Source organism: Octopus bimaculoides, chromosome 6 (assembly GCF_046866305.1).
Source record: "Octopus bimaculoides isolate indiv1 chromosome 6, ASM4686630v1, whole genome shotgun sequence".
NCBI classification, from domain to species: Eukaryota; Metazoa; Mollusca; class Cephalopoda; order Octopoda; family Octopodidae; genus Octopus; species Octopus bimaculoides.
The window spans coordinates 98,472,491-98,491,029 of NC_142933.1; the positions used below are offsets into that span (position 1 = coordinate 98,472,491).

At 34.6% G+C, this 18,539-nt stretch overlaps 1 protein-coding gene across 2 annotated transcripts in view; it reads left to right on the top strand.

Annotated features, from left to right (window-relative positions):
- The window catches only part of LOC106875147 (EF-hand domain-containing protein D2), a 60,021-nt gene extending 44,144 nt beyond the window's left edge, over positions 1-15,877 (top strand). For both annotated transcript variants that reach the window (XM_014923151.3, XM_014923150.3), the window contains exons 2-4: positions 8,251-8,398; positions 10,002-10,139; positions 12,700-15,877. In XM_014923151.3, coding sequence (XP_014778637.1) covers positions 8,251-8,398; positions 10,002-10,139; positions 12,700-12,831 — 418 coding nt within the window. In that variant the 3' untranslated portion in view covers positions 12,832-15,877. The remainder of the gene's footprint in view (positions 1-8,250; positions 8,399-10,001; positions 10,140-12,699) is intronic.
- Positions 15,878-18,539: the final 2,662 nt, after the last annotated feature.

Here is an 18,539-nt window from a genome sequence, read left to right on the forward strand (position 1 = left end):
ACACACACACACACACACACGCACACACACACACACATTATATACACATATATGCATATACATTGGCATTAGGAAGGGCATTCAGCTGTAGAAACCATGCTAAAACAGACAGTTGGAGCCTGGTACAGCTTTTGAGCTTCGCAGCTCCCATCAAACTGTCCAACCCATGCCAGCATGGAAAACAGACATTTTCATCATCTTCATCACCATATGCAAATATATTATATATTAAATTACATCATATATATATATATATTTTATTCTTTTACTTGTTTCAATCATTTGACTGTGCCCATACTGGAGCACAACCTTTAGTAGAACAAATTGACCCTTGGACTAATTGTTTGTAAGCCTAGTACTTATTCTACCGTTTTTTTTTTGCCAAACTGCTAAGTTACGGGGACGTAAACACACAAACGTAAATTGTCAAGTGATGGTGGGGGGACAAACACAGACACACACACAAATATACATTTATATATATATACGACGGCCTTCTTTCAGTTTCCATCTACCAAATCCACTCAGAAGGCTTTGGTTGGCCCAAGGCTATAGAAGAAGACACTTGCCCAAGATGTCACATAGTGAGACTGAATGGTTGGGAAGCAAACTTCTTGCCACAAGTGATGGTATTTTGATAATACTATCATTCTCATATTTACTTATATATATATATATATATATATATATATATGATATTGGTTCCTTTGAATTCCATATACTATTTGTTTTGTTGTCTCTATGAAGAGTAATCAGGTTAATAACACATGAACAGGTTGAATTCCACTCCTTTATTATTAATTAACTGGTTAATATATATCCAACTAATTAATCAGTCATTTGTTTAAAAGTCAATCGTTTTTTTTTTTTTTTATTTTGTTTGTCAAAGTTCATTTGTTGCCATTTGCAACTTTTTCAGTGATTTCCCTCCCAGTTCATTATGGAGGCTGTGTTTGTGTCTCTGAGGCCTTGTTGCTTGTATGTGTGTAGAATATAGTAGGTGTGTCTGTTTGTGTGTGAGTGTGTGTGTGCCAGTGCTTCTATGTGTGTATGCACATGTACATATGCATGTCTGAGTGTGTATACGTGTATGTGGTGTGTGTGTATGTGTATAGCCATATGTTCCTGTGTCCCTGTGTGTGTATTCTTATGTGTGCATGTATGGGCACATCTATACTACCTATATTTACCTACCTACAAAATATCTGCATTCTTATTCTATAATTTAAGTCAGGACAGAATCTGCTATATGGATTATCTGTTATAGACGGCATCTGCCAGAAGAGCACAAATTATGGGTGTGTCAACACTTGTAAATGTCTATTTGCTTAAATTATGTAAAATTTGTCATATTTAATGAGGATCGGTAGATGCTCCTGCCAGATGTCTTACATATGTTTTAATGTCATAACTATATTTGTATTTATTTGTTATCATCAGCAGTTTTTTTATTTAGTATTTAAGCTGTTCACTCATTCAGAAATTTTATTTTCACAGTTATAAATAATATTTCTATCATTAGCCTAATTATTTCCCCACACATTTTTTAAAAATTAAGATATTTTAAATTGCTGCTGTAATGATAAAATTCTTTGGATGCAATAAATATAGGCATCTTTAATCTTGGGAAAAGCACATTATTGTTAAGCTATATTTCAGGGAGTGATGGAACCCAATAAGCATTGTTGATGATATTTCTTCAAATTAACTATTTTTATGTTTGTTTTGCCATTTTATTATCAACGCTTTTTTGACTTTCAGTAAGATCTTTTAGCTGGGATTTACATTCCATTTATATTCCATTTACAGTCAGCATTAATTGCAAACTTTGCAGCTATTTCCTTCGTAGTTCATAATAGATAAAAAGAAATGAATTGTTGCTAGGTTTTTGACTGTTTCACCTCCCCAACTGCAGCACATCTATTAATATTAATAATATTAAGTCTCTTTTGCCGAACCGCTAAGTTACGGGGACGTAAACACACCAACATCGGTTGTCAAGCAATGGTGGGGGTACAAACACAAACACACAAATACATACATACACAAATATATACGTGTATATATATATATATATATATATATATATATATATATCTATATATATATCATCATCATCATCATCATCATCATCATCGTTTAACGTCCGCTTTCCATGCTAGCATGGGTTGGACGATTTGACTGAGGACTGGTGAAACCAGATGGCTACACCAGGCTCCAATCTGAATTGGCAGAGTTTCTACAGCTGGATGCCCTTATTGATAAATAGATAGATAGATAGATAGATAGATGGATGGATAGATAGATAGATACATACATACATACATACGTATGTATGGATACATGTATGTGTTTGTGCAAATATGTATTTTATATATAGGGGCTGTATGAAATTAATTGGCATAGATAATTGTTGCTGTGAAGATCTGCTTCTATCAGGTCAAAGCAGTTCAATGGCATCAAGCCAGGAAGCTAATTATATTGAAATCATGTCTAAATATTAGATATTGATAATAATCATTGACAATTGTGTTGATTCAGCCAATAATAAAAGTCATTAGCTGCCCGAATATAATTAGTCTTTTTACATGAATGAATATTATCCTCATTATCAGTCTTTTCATTGATTGTTTTGGGTTTTATAAACATCCTTACACGCTAGCATGGATTGGCTGCATCTGTAGTAAAGCATTCTTGCGTACACCTGAATTGTCTTACCATTCCTTACGTTAATGTTAACTCATTGCTCTCATATTCGTCACCTCACCACCACCATCACCACTTCTGTTTTATTTTCAAGTTGACTTTTTGATCTACTTATAGTATGGGTGTCTTTTCAGTATCCATATGCAATGCCTGATCATACCAGTGAAAGGATCTCTTTTGCATACATCTACCATCATCATCATCATCATCATCATCATCATCATCATCATCATCATCACCACCACCACCATCACCATATCATCACCACCACCACTGTCATCATCATTACCATCACCACCACCACCATCACCACCACCACACCATCATCATCATCATTATCACCATCACCACCACCATCGTTATCATCACCACCACCACCACTGTCATCATCATTATCATCATCACCACCACCACCACCACCACTACCACCACCACCACTATCATTATCATTATCACCACCACCACCACCACATCATCATCATCATCATCACCGCCATTTAGTGTCCATTTTCCATGCTGGCATGGATTGAACTGTTTGACTGGATCTGATAGGTCCAAGGATTGCATCATACTCCAGTGTCTGCTTTGACATGATTTCTACAGCTGTATGCTCTTCCTAATTTATACCAACCACTTTACAGCATGTAATGTGTGCTTTTCTTGTGCCACAAGCACTATTGTGTTTGCCATGCAGCAAACATATATATATATATGTATGTAAAACAAGAGTCCCACATGGTGCTTGATTCCACTATTACATGCTCCCACTGTAACTGTGGGTTTTGTGCCAATATCAGCCTCATAAGCTACCTCAGGATCCACAAGGGGTAAAGCTCTTAATCTGGTTGGTTCTGGGTTCAGTCCCACTGCGTGGCATCTTGGGCAAGTGTCTTCTACTATAGCCTCGGGCCAACCAAAGCCTTGTGAGTGAATTTGGTAGACGGAGACTGAAAGAAGCCCGTCATATATATGTATATATATATATGTATGTGTGTGTATATGTTTGTATGTCTGTGTTTGTCCCCGCCAGCATCGCTTGACAACCGATACTGGTGTGTTTACATCCCCATAACTTAGTGGTTCGACAAAAGAGACCGATAGAATAAGTACTAGGTTTACAAAGAATAAGTCCTGGGGTCGATTTGCTCAACTAAAGGTGGTGCTCCAGCATGGCCACAGTCAAATGACTGAAACAAGTAAAAGAGTATATATATATTCCAACATCAATTAAATCACTTTACAGAAGTTGGCTGCTATTTCTTGTAAGCCTTCTGTTAAGTCCATAGTTTTGAGTTTTTAGTTTATTCAAGTTAAGTATAATTAAACTTGATTAGTTGAGAATCCACGAAAGCTTTGACCATACATTCTGGGTATTTATTGTTTGCATTGATGACATACCAATGAGTCTTTTTCTTTTGTAATGTGATTCAGTGCAATTAAAGGACATAAATACTTCTATTAACTCCAAAGCACTTTTAATTAAAGGCTATTGTTTAGCTCTAACTTCAACGTATTAAGTGGATGAGGGAGATAAACCTCCTGGACAAGATGTCAGTTTGTTTCGAGATTACGTTTCCTAATGATTCATTTCTTTTTCTCAGCAGGTAAATGAAAAGATATTTAAGAATTAACCGTTTTTAAAAATTTTATTTTACCATATTTCTGCTCAAATACACTGTTTTCATTTTAATTGGTGTCTGGAACATAATTTAACATGAAATTTCAATGGAAGGTTTTAATTTAAATCAGTTTTAAAAAAATGCAAGTTTGTATCACAGAATCAGTGGTAGGCTTTTGTTTAGCTCTAACTTCAAGATTTTAAGTAGATGGAGATAACCCCTCTGGACAAGATATCAGTTAATTAATTCTGAAAATTACACACAAAAAAATTAGTAAAATAATTTTGTCATTATTAGAATCGTTAGCATGCTGGACAAAATGCTTAGCAGCATTTACTCCGTCTTTACATTCTAAGTTCCAGTTCTATTGAGGTTGACTTTCCCTTTCATCCTTTTAAGGTCCAGTTGAGTACTGGGGTTGATGTAATCAACTAGCCATCCCCTCCCAAAATTTCAGGCCTTGTGCCTATAGTAGAAAGGATTATTATGGTGGTGTTTGAAACACAGTTTAACATAAAATTTTCATGGTAGGTTTTAATCTGGATCACTTTAAATAAAGCAAGTTTATATCATGGAATCAGTGATAATCTCGGCAGATTGGTAGTTACAAAAGGGTTAAATGTCCCTTTTAAATACACAACAAAATACCTGTTGTGGTTTTGTACCGAAGGCCTTAAAGAAGTTAGTTTAATATTGTATCTTAATCATTTCATTTTTATCAGAGCATGAATAAATGGGTTGAAGTTAAACCTAAAAAATATTCATATAAAGTCACATGTTTACTTCTTTCTAGCATGGGAGTATGGCCATGCTTGGGCACTGCCTCTCTGAAGGTTTGGTCAAAAAAATCGCTCCTTACTGTGCTTATTTTAAAGTTTTGTGCTTATTCTATTGGTCTGTTTTGCTGAACCGCATGTTACGGGGATGTAAACAAACCAACATTAGTTGTCAAACAGCAGTGGTGGGAGACTAAACACAACACACACACACACACACATTAGGGGCTTTCTCATGGTCTCCATCTATCAAATTCATTCACCAGGCATTGGTTGGTTTGGGGTTATAGTAAAAGGCACTTGTCCAAGGGGCAACACACTGAGACTGAACTTGGAACCTTGTGATTGCAAAGCAAACATCTTAACCATACAGCCATGACTACACCTAAACCGAATGCCAAATCTTGAAGGATTTTTTTTTCTTTTCCCCTTTTGGTATGAAGTTTTAAATAGAAGTCTATTAAAATACCTCATTGTTCATATTGCAGACTGGAAAATATGTTAATCACAATTGGTATAAACTAAAATACATATTAATATTGGTCACTTAATATAGTTTGATAATAATTAAAATATAGAATGAATGTTTTAGCAATCAAACAATAATTGTACATAGAAAATAAAATATAACATATGGTGCACATGTAGATTAATAATAATATTTTCAGTTTTGACTTTTGTCTTCAATAAAGTTATTGGCTGGATGATGTTGCATTGCCTTAACAGCTGGTTCCAACCTTAGAGCTGTGATTCATCAATATATTTCTATGGAAAGTACATGTCATAATATGGAAATAAGTAATAATTTCTTTTTACTTTATATCTTACTTACTATATATAGAAGACGGTTTAGCCAAGCAGTTTGGGTCAATGTGGGAAGGAATGGTGCAATCAAGATAGAATTGGAAGCGCATTGTGATCAGCTGGGTATTACAACATCTGATGTTCTGGGTGATACTGTGATATATGTGTGTGTGTCTATGTATATATATATATATATATATATATATATATATGTATATATACCACTTGAGCATGGCTGTTGCTAGTACTGCCTGACTGGCCCTTGTGCCGGTGGCACGCAAAAACATCCACTACACTCTCAGAGTGGTTGGCATAAAGAAGGGCATCCAGCCATAGAGACTCTGCCAGATCAGATTGGAGCCGGACGTTAAACGATGATGATGATGATGATATATATATATATGTATATATGTATGTATATATACACATACACACACACACACACACACACACACACACACACACACACACACACATATATGTCACAGTATCAGTTTATATATATATATCGCAGGAGTGGCTGTGTAGTAAGTAGCTTGCTTACCAACCACATGGTTCTGGGTTCAGTCCCACTGCGTGGCACCTTGGGCAAGTGTCTTCTACTATAGCCTCGGGCCGACCAAAGCCTTGTGAGTGGATTTGGTAAACGGAAACTGAAAGAAGCTCGCCGTATACATATATATATATATGTGTGTGTGTGTGTGTGTGTGTGTGTATGTTTGTGTGTCTGTGTTTGTCCCCCCAACATCGCTTGACAACTGATGGTGGTGTGTTTACATCCCCGTAACTTAGCGGTTCGGCAAAAGAGACCGATAGAATAAGTACTAAGCTTCCAAAGAATAAGTCCTGGTGTTGATTTGCTTGACTAAAGGTGGTGCTCCAGCATGGCCGCAGTCAAATGACTGAAACAAGTAAAAGAGACATAAGTTGTTCCAAACGCAGATGTCATATCAGAAGCAAATGAACTCTCATTGCAGGTACTTACACAAAAGGTACAGTGCAGCAGCGAGCCAGATGAACTGACCTCGCTGGCCTGATGACCGGCCCGCAGGCTGTAGTTTAGTGACCCCCTGATCTAAGGTGATATTCCTGATCCAGACCAAAGAGAACACTTAGAACAGCGCTTCTCTAACGTTTTAGCTACTGCCCACTTTCTTTTAGTAACACTTTCAACACCCTCTTGCTATGGTTGAAGAAAATTTAGTACATCACAAAATCAGCCAACAGGTTAATCACCATTAAAAGACTATTTATACAAAGGTAATTCCATCAATATTATATGGAATGTCAAAACTCATTTCAACTCTAATTACATTGCCAGATGTTTCATGCATAGAATAAAAATTGGAAATATTTTTGCAAATTAAGCTTAAAACATGCATCATTGACCCCCCCCCCCTACTGCCTCCTTTGTCCCTAGTACCATTTCCCCACCCCTTTCTTTAGCAGTGGGGTAGTACCACCCACAACTTATATTTCACCAACTGGATCATTTTTTTACCATATAGTCAGGAGGGAAGGAGTGTCTATGACCTTTTCCAGAGCCTCCGAGACTGGTGGATGGATGGATGGTCATGGCTTAGTGGTTTGGGTGTCACACTCATGATCATCAGAGTATGGTTTCAATTCCTGGACCGGGAAATGCGTTGTGTTCTTGAGCAAAACACTCCATTTCATGTTGCTCCAGTCCACTCGGCTGACAAGAGTGTGTAATTCTGCAATGAACTGGTGTCCCATCCAGGGACGAAAATATATATGGTACAAAAAAACTGGAAAACCATCCTTATGAGTTTTATTTTTTATCTTTTAAGACCAGTGGGAGAAAGAGAATAAGGAAGATATCTTCAAACCAGAGACTTGGCATGAACATTTGCAACAGAGCAGACCATGCTAAAGGCCACCCAAGGTGTTAGGTGGCAGTGTTTAAGCAGTTGATGGATTAAGTCTATTATCAAAGTAGGCCACAGTGGGATTTGAACTCAAAATGCAAAGATCCAAAACAAATACCACAAAGCATCTGATCTGATGTTCTTCCAGTTTGGATTGGAACTTTATTTACCCCGAAAATGAAAGATAAAAAGGGCTACAGCACAATTTGAACTCTGATTTTATTCATTTATTTGCATTGTATAATTCTTACATTGCTCTGGACATTCAACTCCTGATAGAGTAAATACCAGTTAAACAATAGGGCTGATATAATTAATTTACACCCTTCCTCGAATTTGCTGGTTTTGTGCCAAAATTCCAGAATATGAAACCAATTTTTATATTTATTGCCTATATATTACTTATGTCCCATTGAAGACTAATTTTATTTTTGATTTCTTTTTTGTCTATGTCAGATATGATGTCAATAAAGATAAATTTATTGATATTGAAGAATTAAAAGTCATGATGGAAAAACTAGGAGCACCACAGACACATTTAGCCTTAAAGGAAATGATTAAAGAAGTTGATGAAGATGAAGATAACAAAATTAACTTTAGAGAGGTAAGTGATATATTTGATATGAATATTTAGATTTTCAAAGCATATTAAACATGCACACACACACACAAATACATACAGAGATTCATGCATGTTAATTACGGGTGTGGTTGATGTAACAAGGAAAATTTCGGTATGTTTGTTGTTGGAAAAGTAATATAGTAACTTTGGTTTTTTCATATACAAAAGCCTATGGTCAGATTTTGTAGGAGAGTGTGCAGTCAACTGGATTAAATCAACCTGTTATTCATACATTTTTAATCAGTTGTGTGTGTGTGTGTGTGTGAGAGTGAGTGCATGCACGTGCACATGTGTGTTTCTGTGTGAGTGAGTGTGTGTGAAAGTATGTATCATTGTGTCTCCTTGTGTTGACAGTGTTTGATAGTTGTAAATGTATATCATTGTCATTCATCGTCAATACCAGCATAATTAGAACTCAGTATTAGAGCCAGTTCAATCAACTGAACACTCCACAAGCTGGTGCCCCAGCATGGCCACAGTCTAATGACCGAAACAAGTGAAAGATAAAAGATAAATGGAGCTAATCCAATCATTTCTATTTTGATGTAGATGCTGCTAGGTTGACTGAAACAAGAAAATATATTTGTGTGTATTTTTTCTCACATTTTCTTATTGTAGCAGTAAAGCATATTTGCTGTTATGTCCATTTTCGTTGCTATTTTTGATTTTGTAATTGTTTTATTGTTTGGTTAATTTTTCTGGTATTCACCTTATTCACAACTTCTAGATTAATCATACACCACTGCATTAGTTTAAAGAAAATACTTATCCTTGTTCTGTTTCTAAACTAAACGTTACTCGTTTTTCAACCTTATTCTTAATGTTAAATCCATTGTTTTCTTTCCTTCTTACTTCTCATGCTTATTTCGGATTGTCTTGTTATTCTAATTATTCTAATTAATTGGTAGCCACATCCAAATTATAAATATTTCAACAAAACTTGTCACCATGTTTCTTGTGCTCAAATAAGACTGCAATATCAGCCAAAGAACTTGTCTGTAAATATTTTACCAAGTTGCTATCTCTGTTATTTCTACATTTTCCTTCTTACTGGGTTTTTTTTTTATCATGTTATCAAAGAAATAATTGGTTTGTAAATTTGATAAGCTTGCTCAATTTAAAACACTTTTTGCCATAAATTACAATATTTTGTATTAGCAAGTAAAAATACTAATCATTACTTTTTAATTACTGGTTAAAACATCTCTACAACTTGAGTCCATTCAGTTCATTAATTCTTTCTAGCTTTGTGTGTACGCAAATTTTTTATGTGAAAAAATGTACCAAAAAGAGAAAACAAATAAGGATAATAAACAAAAATTATATAAGCTTTGACTCTGAAAATGCAAGTATAAACGCTTTCTTTAGTGTTAGATCTAACTGACATTTCTAATCACATGAAAACTGGATGTACAAATACTGGAAAACTGCATTGTAAGGTGATACTAGATATTGTAAGTTCTAATCTGAACTGTAACTGGCTCAAGAGCCTATAGCTGTTCTTGGACTTAAACTGATGATTATAATTGTATCTATTATTTTAATGAAAATTAAAAGTTATAAAATTTTAATTTTATTGTTTCAGTTTCTCCTTATTTTCCGGAAAGCAGCTGCTGAAGAATTAAACACAGACAGTGGTCTATACGAGTTATATCAAAATGTATGGGAAATAGATGTGGACAAAGAAGGAGTGAAGGGTGCTAAGAACTTTTTTGAGGCCAAGGTAAAAATTCCTAAAAATTCCATTCTATATCTCTAAGTTGACAAAATGCAACAATTCAGATATATTTTTTTGAATGAAATGTTATCTACATTTCTAAATTGAATCAATTCAATGAATTGATACCTCAAGACCTTATTAATATTCAGTAAATGATCTGAAATTTGACATGATATTGTGTTAGTTGTAAATGAATGTTACCATCATGCAAGCAGTGTCCTTTGTTTTTGATCTTCCCTGAAAACATGTTTCATCGTGAGGAGATATCTTACTTGGAAACAGGTAAGGGTTGGTGGCAAAAAGGCCATCCAGCTATTAAAAATATGCTTCAACAAATTCCAGGCATGGAAAAGTAGACATTAAAATGATGCTGCTAGTGATGATATATACAATATATGGTAAGAAGATTGCTTCCCAACCACATGGTTCCAGCTTCGGTCCCACTGCATGGCACCTTGGGCAAGTGTCTTCTACTATAGCCTCAGGCCAACTAAAGCCTTGTGAGTGGATTTGGTTGATGGAAACTGAAAGAAGCCCATTGTATATGTATGTATGTATTTGTGTGCCGGTGTTTGTCTGCCCCCACCATCACTTGACAACTGATATTGGTGTGTTTACATCCCCATAACTTAGTGGTCTGGCAAAAGAGACTGATAGAATAAGTACTAGGCTTACATAGAATAAGTCATGGGGTTGACTAATTCAACTGAAGGCGGTGCTCCAGTATGACTGCAGTCAAATGAGTGAAATGAAAACGGCTTCAATATATATTATAGATGTGTGTGTGTGTGTGTGTGTATAAAGGGCTTCAATATGTATTATAGATATGTGTGTGTGTGGTGTATAAAGGGCTTCTATGAAGGCTCCATCTGCCAAATTTCACTAACAAGTCATTGGTTAGCTCAAGACTAGTAGAGAACTGGGATGGAATCTGAAACCACAGAGTTGTGAAGCAAACGTCTTAACCATGCAGCTAGGCTTGTATTGATGTCTCTAAAGAAATTGTGTTAGAATAGAAATACAAGCATTAGATTGATATTCATCGAGATAAAAAATATGATTTGAAATTCCAGACATTTTATGTCAAATGAGAGATTCTCAGTGTTAAAAATATATCTAAAGTAGTTGCCTTGAATATCTTAAATCAGAATTCAGATAGGCATAGGCATGACTGCATGGTAAGAAGTTGCTTCCCAGTCACATGATTCTGGGTTCAGTTCCACTGTGTGGCACCATAGGTCAGTGTTTTCTACTATAGCCATGGGCCGACCAAAGCCTTGAGAGTAGATTTGGTAGATGACTGAGAGAAGCCCATCATGTGTGTGTTGGTATCTGTTTGTCCCCTACCACTGCTTCACAACCAGTGTTGGTGTATTTATGTCCCCGTAGCTTAGTGGTTTGAGACCAGTGGAATAAGTACCATATTTTAAAAATAAGTACTGGGGTTGGTTTGTTCAGCTAAAAGTTCTTCAAGGCGGTGCCCCAGTATGAAGCAAGTAAAAGATAAAAGATAAGATGACTGTCTCGTTAAGAAGCTCTCTTTGCAACCATGTGGTTTCACATTAAATAGGTGCAACAATCCTCGTGCTAATTGCTGCACTGCACTCAATGCAAACATCATCAGACAGTGATTACAACAACCCTCATATATTATAAACTAATTAATTAGTGATTAATCCCTGTTGTTTCTAATCCACCATACATTACAAAACCAGCTGATTCAATGGTTGTCATAGCTCTTATTTCTATAATTGAAATGTCTTTGGATGTTATTCTTATTTTATCTACCTAAACAAGCTACCAAATTAAAACCAAAACCAGCAGCACCAATTACGACTGTCTGGTCAAAATTTAGTCATTTCAAACAACCTTGTTGTTGTTATTGTTGTTTAGTCTTTGGTCAACTTTGATCAAGTACATCTCTGGTCTGAAGTGTTCTAGGTATGACCATCACAACTTTTTGTACACTTGAGACAAGTACAAAGTGGGTTGTGTGATTAAGAAGCTTAAACAAGGATAAATCAAAGAATATATTTGAACTTTAATATTAGGGCACAATAAGGCAATGAGCTGGCAGAACTATGAGCACACTGGATGACTTGCTTAGCGGTATTTCATCTGTCTTTACGCTCTGAGTTCAAATTCTGCTAAGTTTGACTTTGCCTTTCATCCTTTGGCGTGGAGGGGGGGGGGGGGGGTAAAATAAGTACCAGTGGAGCACTGGGATCGATGTAATCAACTAGCCCCTCTCCTGCATTTACTGGTCTAGTGCCAAAATTTGAACCCAATATTAGGGTGACCTGGCAGAGTTGTTAGCATGCCAGACAAAATGCTAGTCAACTTTGCCTTTTGAGTTTTTTTGGTGTCAGTGAAATAAGTATCTATCAAGCTCTGTGGATGATGTAATCAACTGGTCCTTCCTCCTGGCCTTGTGCTTATACTAGAAGGAATATTAGGGCTCAGTTGTTAACTTATTAATTCTGCCATTTCTATCCATGTTCACATTTCATTTGAACATGCAGATGTATTGTTTAATTAATGATTTCCTCTTTCGTTCTTTTAGATTGATGCTCAGACATGGTCAAAGAAATTTGAAAATGAAATCAAGGAAGAACAAGAGGAAAGAAAGAAGCAAGCAGAAGAAGCGAAAGAACGAAAGAAAGCATTCAAGGAAAAGGCGTCGGTGTTTCAGTAGCCGTAGGAAGTTGTTCTTAATTTGGCTTCCTTTAGTTTTTTTTTTTTTTATTCAAAAGGAAAAAAAAAAAAGGTGCTCAATTTTATTAAGAATCCTTGGAACAATTTCTAAGGAGTTACAATAAGATCTGACAGATTGGGTCCAAAACGAGTGATCCATAAACTTTGTTTAACACTATGGAAATGTCGATACTTTCTTTGAGCTTGATAGCCTGCATTGATGATTATTTCTATAAAGTGCTATGCCTTTCTTTTCTTTAAACAACAAATATTTAAAAACAATAGGCATTTTATGTTTTCAAGAGACGACTTTCAGTGCCTATCTCAATACAGCAAAAGCAAAAAAAAAAAAAAAAAAAAACTGTTATCATATATATACTATATTAAAAAATATATTAAGAGACCAAACAAAAAAATGAAAAAAAAAAAGGAAACCAGAAAAAATAATTTCATGTTAAAAAAAATGAACATTTTGTTGTCATTGACTGAGAACTTTCCAACATTATTTTACTATATTTCAGATTAAGTCTACCTTGTACATAATGAGTCATTTAATTTCTCATTCGTTACATAGCATAGATATTTCAGTAATTTATGATGTTGAATATTTTAATTGTGTTTTTTCTTTTTTTTTTTTTAACTCTGTAATGCAGTTCAACAAAGAAAGAAAAAAGAACAAACTATTAATGAAAGAAATGCTCTTAATCTGTTTTTTTTTTTAAATATTTAAAATGCAGATTAATTTAACAAGCCAATCATATTTTTAAAGGTGTTTCTTTTTTTCTTTTAAATCTGTTCAATACAAGTGTTTATATGCTTATTCTCATAATGTTCCAGTTTTAGAATATCTCTTCAATTATTGTTCACCTTCACACTGTTGTGTATGGCAAATACTGTCAAGTTGAAGTAAGACTCACTCACCATATGTCGAATCCGTGAAATTGTTTTGTATACTGGTTAGACTTCCTTTCTGTTTACTTAAGTTGCTAATGCCATCGAGCAAGGCATGAACATTATGCAATCACATTTCCCCCATTTCTAATGAATGTAAGACCTCGTGCGTCTGTGAGAAATCAGTAATATCTGTTATTGATAGTTCAGAGTATTTTAGTTTTTCATATACTTTCAACATCACTTTGGACCAATTAACTTTGTAAAACCCAATAAGTATCATATCACACTAGTATGGTACTTTGTTGAGTAAATCCTTTTAACCACTAACTATTTGTTCATAAGTGATTTGTATTTTATCTTCTAGATATTAAAGCCATTCCTTTTGAATGTTGTAAAAAGAAAAATATTTAACACTATAAAGTGGTCTTTTCCCTAAATTAATAGATTTTTACATTATGCTGAGCATCCAGCTAGAAATCTTTTCTGAAATGTTGTTACAAGCAAATATTTATTGATAAAAATTTAGAAAAAAAAAATAACCTTGCTTGCATAAATTATTTTTTAAACCATTCACTACCAGCAGATAAAAAGAACTTTATTAATTCTAATTTAGTAAAAAATAATTGTAGTTTTGGGTAAAATTTAAAAATTTGAATGTAGAATAAATTACATTTTTAAAACATTCTTCTTTACATCTAGAAATGTTTTATCAACTTCCAAAAAAAAAAAAAATAGTTCCATTTTAAAATAGATTTTTAAAATATCTGCTTCTGGTATGTGTTTCTCTGATCTTTTTTTTTTTTTTTTTTTTCATAAAATGTCTTCAATTTCTCATTTTTAATTTATATAAATACCAATTGTTTGTTTGTCTTTGTTTTAGATATATTTATATATTTTCTACATCTTCATGTTAAAACATAATTTAGAAAACTCTTTGTTATAAAGATTTTCATGTACTGAACTATAAGAAGCAGAGGAAATGATAAATGATAAAAACAATGTTTTAGTAAAAGATTTTAAGTTTGGAAAATGTCTAGTTCTATATTTAAAAATCTAGTTCTATATTTAAAAAAATCTGGCCATTTTATGTTTACATTCTCAAATGACATTGTTTCTAACTATTCTACACACTGTATTATGTTTGTTAAATATGCTCAACCTATATTAGTGGAAGTGACAGCATTAAATGCTCAAGAAATGCTTAAATGGGAACAAATTAAAGTGAGACATTTGTAGCAATTTTGTTGTGATTAGTTATCCTGTAGTGATATCTATGTAAAACATTTGATATAATAACTAATATAAGGAAAATCTCATGCAAAAACAACAAAAATAAAATCCTGAAACTCTGTTTATGATTTGATGATGCATTACTCTAATTACTAATTATTGGTGTGTGGCTATGAGTCATACTGATTGTGAAAATATTATAGATCAGCATTATTAATAGCTAAATGCTAAACTAAAAGGTTTAAGCTTTTTATTGATTGATAAGTAGAATAAACTCATCTGTTAAAGGTAACATTTTCATATGATTGAATGAGAAGATATATTTCATAAGTAGCAGATTAAAAATAAAATATTTAAAATAAAGTGTTCACAAGCAGAGTTTTAGTTCAAATTTATGATATGGTTTATCATCATCATCATTATTATTATTATTATTATTATTATTATTATTATAGACGTCGCACAGTATACAATATTATGAGGTTGCTGATTGAAGATATAGTGTCTACCAGGAGTTTGTACTGTTTGTCAAGTCACAACAAGGACTTCGGACAGACAGTACTTTACGCAATATTATTATTATAAAGGGCAGTGAGCTGGTAGAATTGTTAGTATACTGGACAAAATGCTCAGCAACATTTCATTGATCTTTATGTTTTAAGTTCAAATTCTGCTAAGGTATCAGTTGATAAAATAAGCATCAGTCAATGTAATCAACTAGCTTCCTTTCCATCACCTAAATTTCAGGCCTTGTGCCTATAGTAGAAAATTATTATTTTTATTTTTAACTTTACTCTGAATATGTATAAGATTATATTTATAAGATGAACAGATGTGTTTTCTATTTAGAAACAACAAAAGATGTATTAAAGTTTTATTTCACATCACTGCAGCTAAATACAATTAAATATTGCCAAAATCTATATTCGATATTATAAGAGTATTTTTTTTCTCTTTTTCTATAAATGTTAAAATATGAACCCCAAAAGGTCATCATTGATCAATTTCTTGTGATATTTAGTGCTTTGATTAATAAGTGGTTGCCAAAATAAAGAAATGTTTTTATGCATTATTTATAAACAAACAGGTGGAATTTGGTCAGACCAAAATAAGGTATAGGAAGGAAGAAAATAAGGGATCTTAGAACAATTCAATTTATTTTTATTTACATTTATAACAACTTATAATGATATGAACTATATTTTAACTAAATAGGGGTTAAAAATTTGGTAAATGTTTTTTCATGTGTCAGGCTCATAGGAGAATAAAATCTCAGCACTATAAGCTTAGAATGATTATATAAAGTTCCTGTTACAGTAGTAACTTGTACCTGTTTGCAGGATATATTAACAGCTAGGTAGACAGCCAGAAAAGGTTACATGTTAGCCATGGACTTGGTGCTGCATTAGGATACGATCCATTGACTCATTTGTCAGCATCTTGGCAGTCATGTTTACTCAGAAAGCTGTGGATGGGATATGTAACATGGATTATTAAAGAGACATAATTCTTTGCTGGAAGCAATACAAAATTGTAGCTGTTTTTATTATTTATAAGTGAAAATGTTGCCAAAAGAAGCTTCAGATAATCAATAAACTTTCACAGGAACAGTTGTAGTAGTTTATCATGAGGATTTTGATTTGATAGTTTAGGTACAAAAGCCAAAAAACAAAAACAAAACGAATATTTCATGACATTCAGAGTAAAAGCTGATTGGTTGGAGCACTGCCAGTTTTATGTTAATTTATCCCAGGCAGCACAAGGTATTCACCCCTTGACCCATAACAAACAGCTAGCGGATTGACTGAAATCATCCTCTAAGACATGTCCCTCTATACCCCCACCCAAACAAGACTCACAGCTAAAGTACTCCAAGAGGTTCACTCAAATACGCACTGCAGTGGTTCAGACAAAAAAGAGAAAAGATAGAAATCTCAGCCGTCACCATTTTGAGAAAGTTGCTCACTCCATCAAACTGGACATTTTTCGTCCAGCACTGCAACTCATACCGGGCCATCTTCCAAATCGTGAAGTACATTTCTGTATATCATAGTCTGCAAGCTCTCCTCTCTCAAACTGCAACTGATCCTTTTGGTCCCTTACCAGAAGGCTTTTTGCCAACTTTGTGGAATCCTCTTTTTGTCCATTTCTCGAACATTATAGTTCTATGAGTTGTACTCCCATTGGAGAAAGCCTCCACATCTGTTGCCCATTTTGCTTACAGTTCTATGCTACATACATCGATTAAATTTCCTCCCAAACTGTTCTTTTCCACTTCATCAGGTTTGCCACTATGCATTAAGTGTTGAAACTACCTCTTGTCACTTCATATTAACAATGTCATCAACACAGACAGCGTCCAGTAACCTCTAACAATGATCCTCTGAGCTAACCCCTACCTTGACAAAACTATTCACTCTCTCTCTCTCTCTCTCTCTCTCTCTCTCTATCTCTCTCTCCACACATCTCAGTCTTTGGCAACAGGTTACAGTGTTTTCATTCCTAGCAAGGGCAACTCTACTGTCTCTATCAACCTCTGTCCTATGGCATTCACTTCTAACATTTCGAAGGGGATGGAGACAGCCATTAACAATAACAACTTTCTCTAACATCTCTCTTTCTCTCTCTCTCTCTCTTTTTAATGACCTTTAACACTACTTTTATTAAAGCCTCACCCACTGGGTACAAACTCCAATGTCTCTCAACAATGGTGCAAGTATCTCTTTTTTTGGATCAGTGGCTTCCTATCAGATTACAGCATTATGATATATGCTGATAAAGCTCTCTCCCCCCCCCCTCTCTCTCTCTCTGACCATCACTCTATTCAACTCTATATGTCCCAGGACTTGTTTTCGCCCTCAATGCTCTTGCGGTACATCAACAGCTAACTTGTCATCACCTCCAACAATACCCACTTACACATTCAACCTAAGCATCTCATGTTAAATCAGCACAAACTTCAGGAACAGCAGCTTCAAAAAGATCTTCCAATAAGGTCATATCAGTCTTGTTTCCTTCAACAACATCAAAGAAATATCTAATCATTACACATATCAAGAAAATATCACACCTCACTCCTACTAAACATGAAAAGCATGTAGCTAGAACCTTCAAAATCGCTTCAATACTAGGCATCACCATCACTGAGGATCTCTGTCCAGGCAAATGTGTATCCTCAACAGAGCAAAACTGGTCTTCCTCTTCATCTCCTAACTATCACAAAGCTCTGGTGAAACCCACAGTGGTGTAGTAATGCTGCCACATGTGGGACATTGCTACTGCCATGCACATAAAGATTCCACAATAAAGCCACTTGACTGATTGATGTAAAACCACTCACAAACACACTCTAATCTCTGATCTATGGATGTCCTGTCTCTTCTTCTGTCTTTTCTATCACTTCTACCCTAGTCTCCGTTCCTTTGGTTTCATACCACCTCCATTTAGGCATTCCTGACCTACTTGTCTCTCATCTTCTCTGCACCCGTTTTGTACCCTGAATACCCCCCCCCATACATCACCCCCTCCTGAATTCCATCGCTGCAGCAGTCAATTTGCAATCATTCAAGAAGAACGTTAACAGTC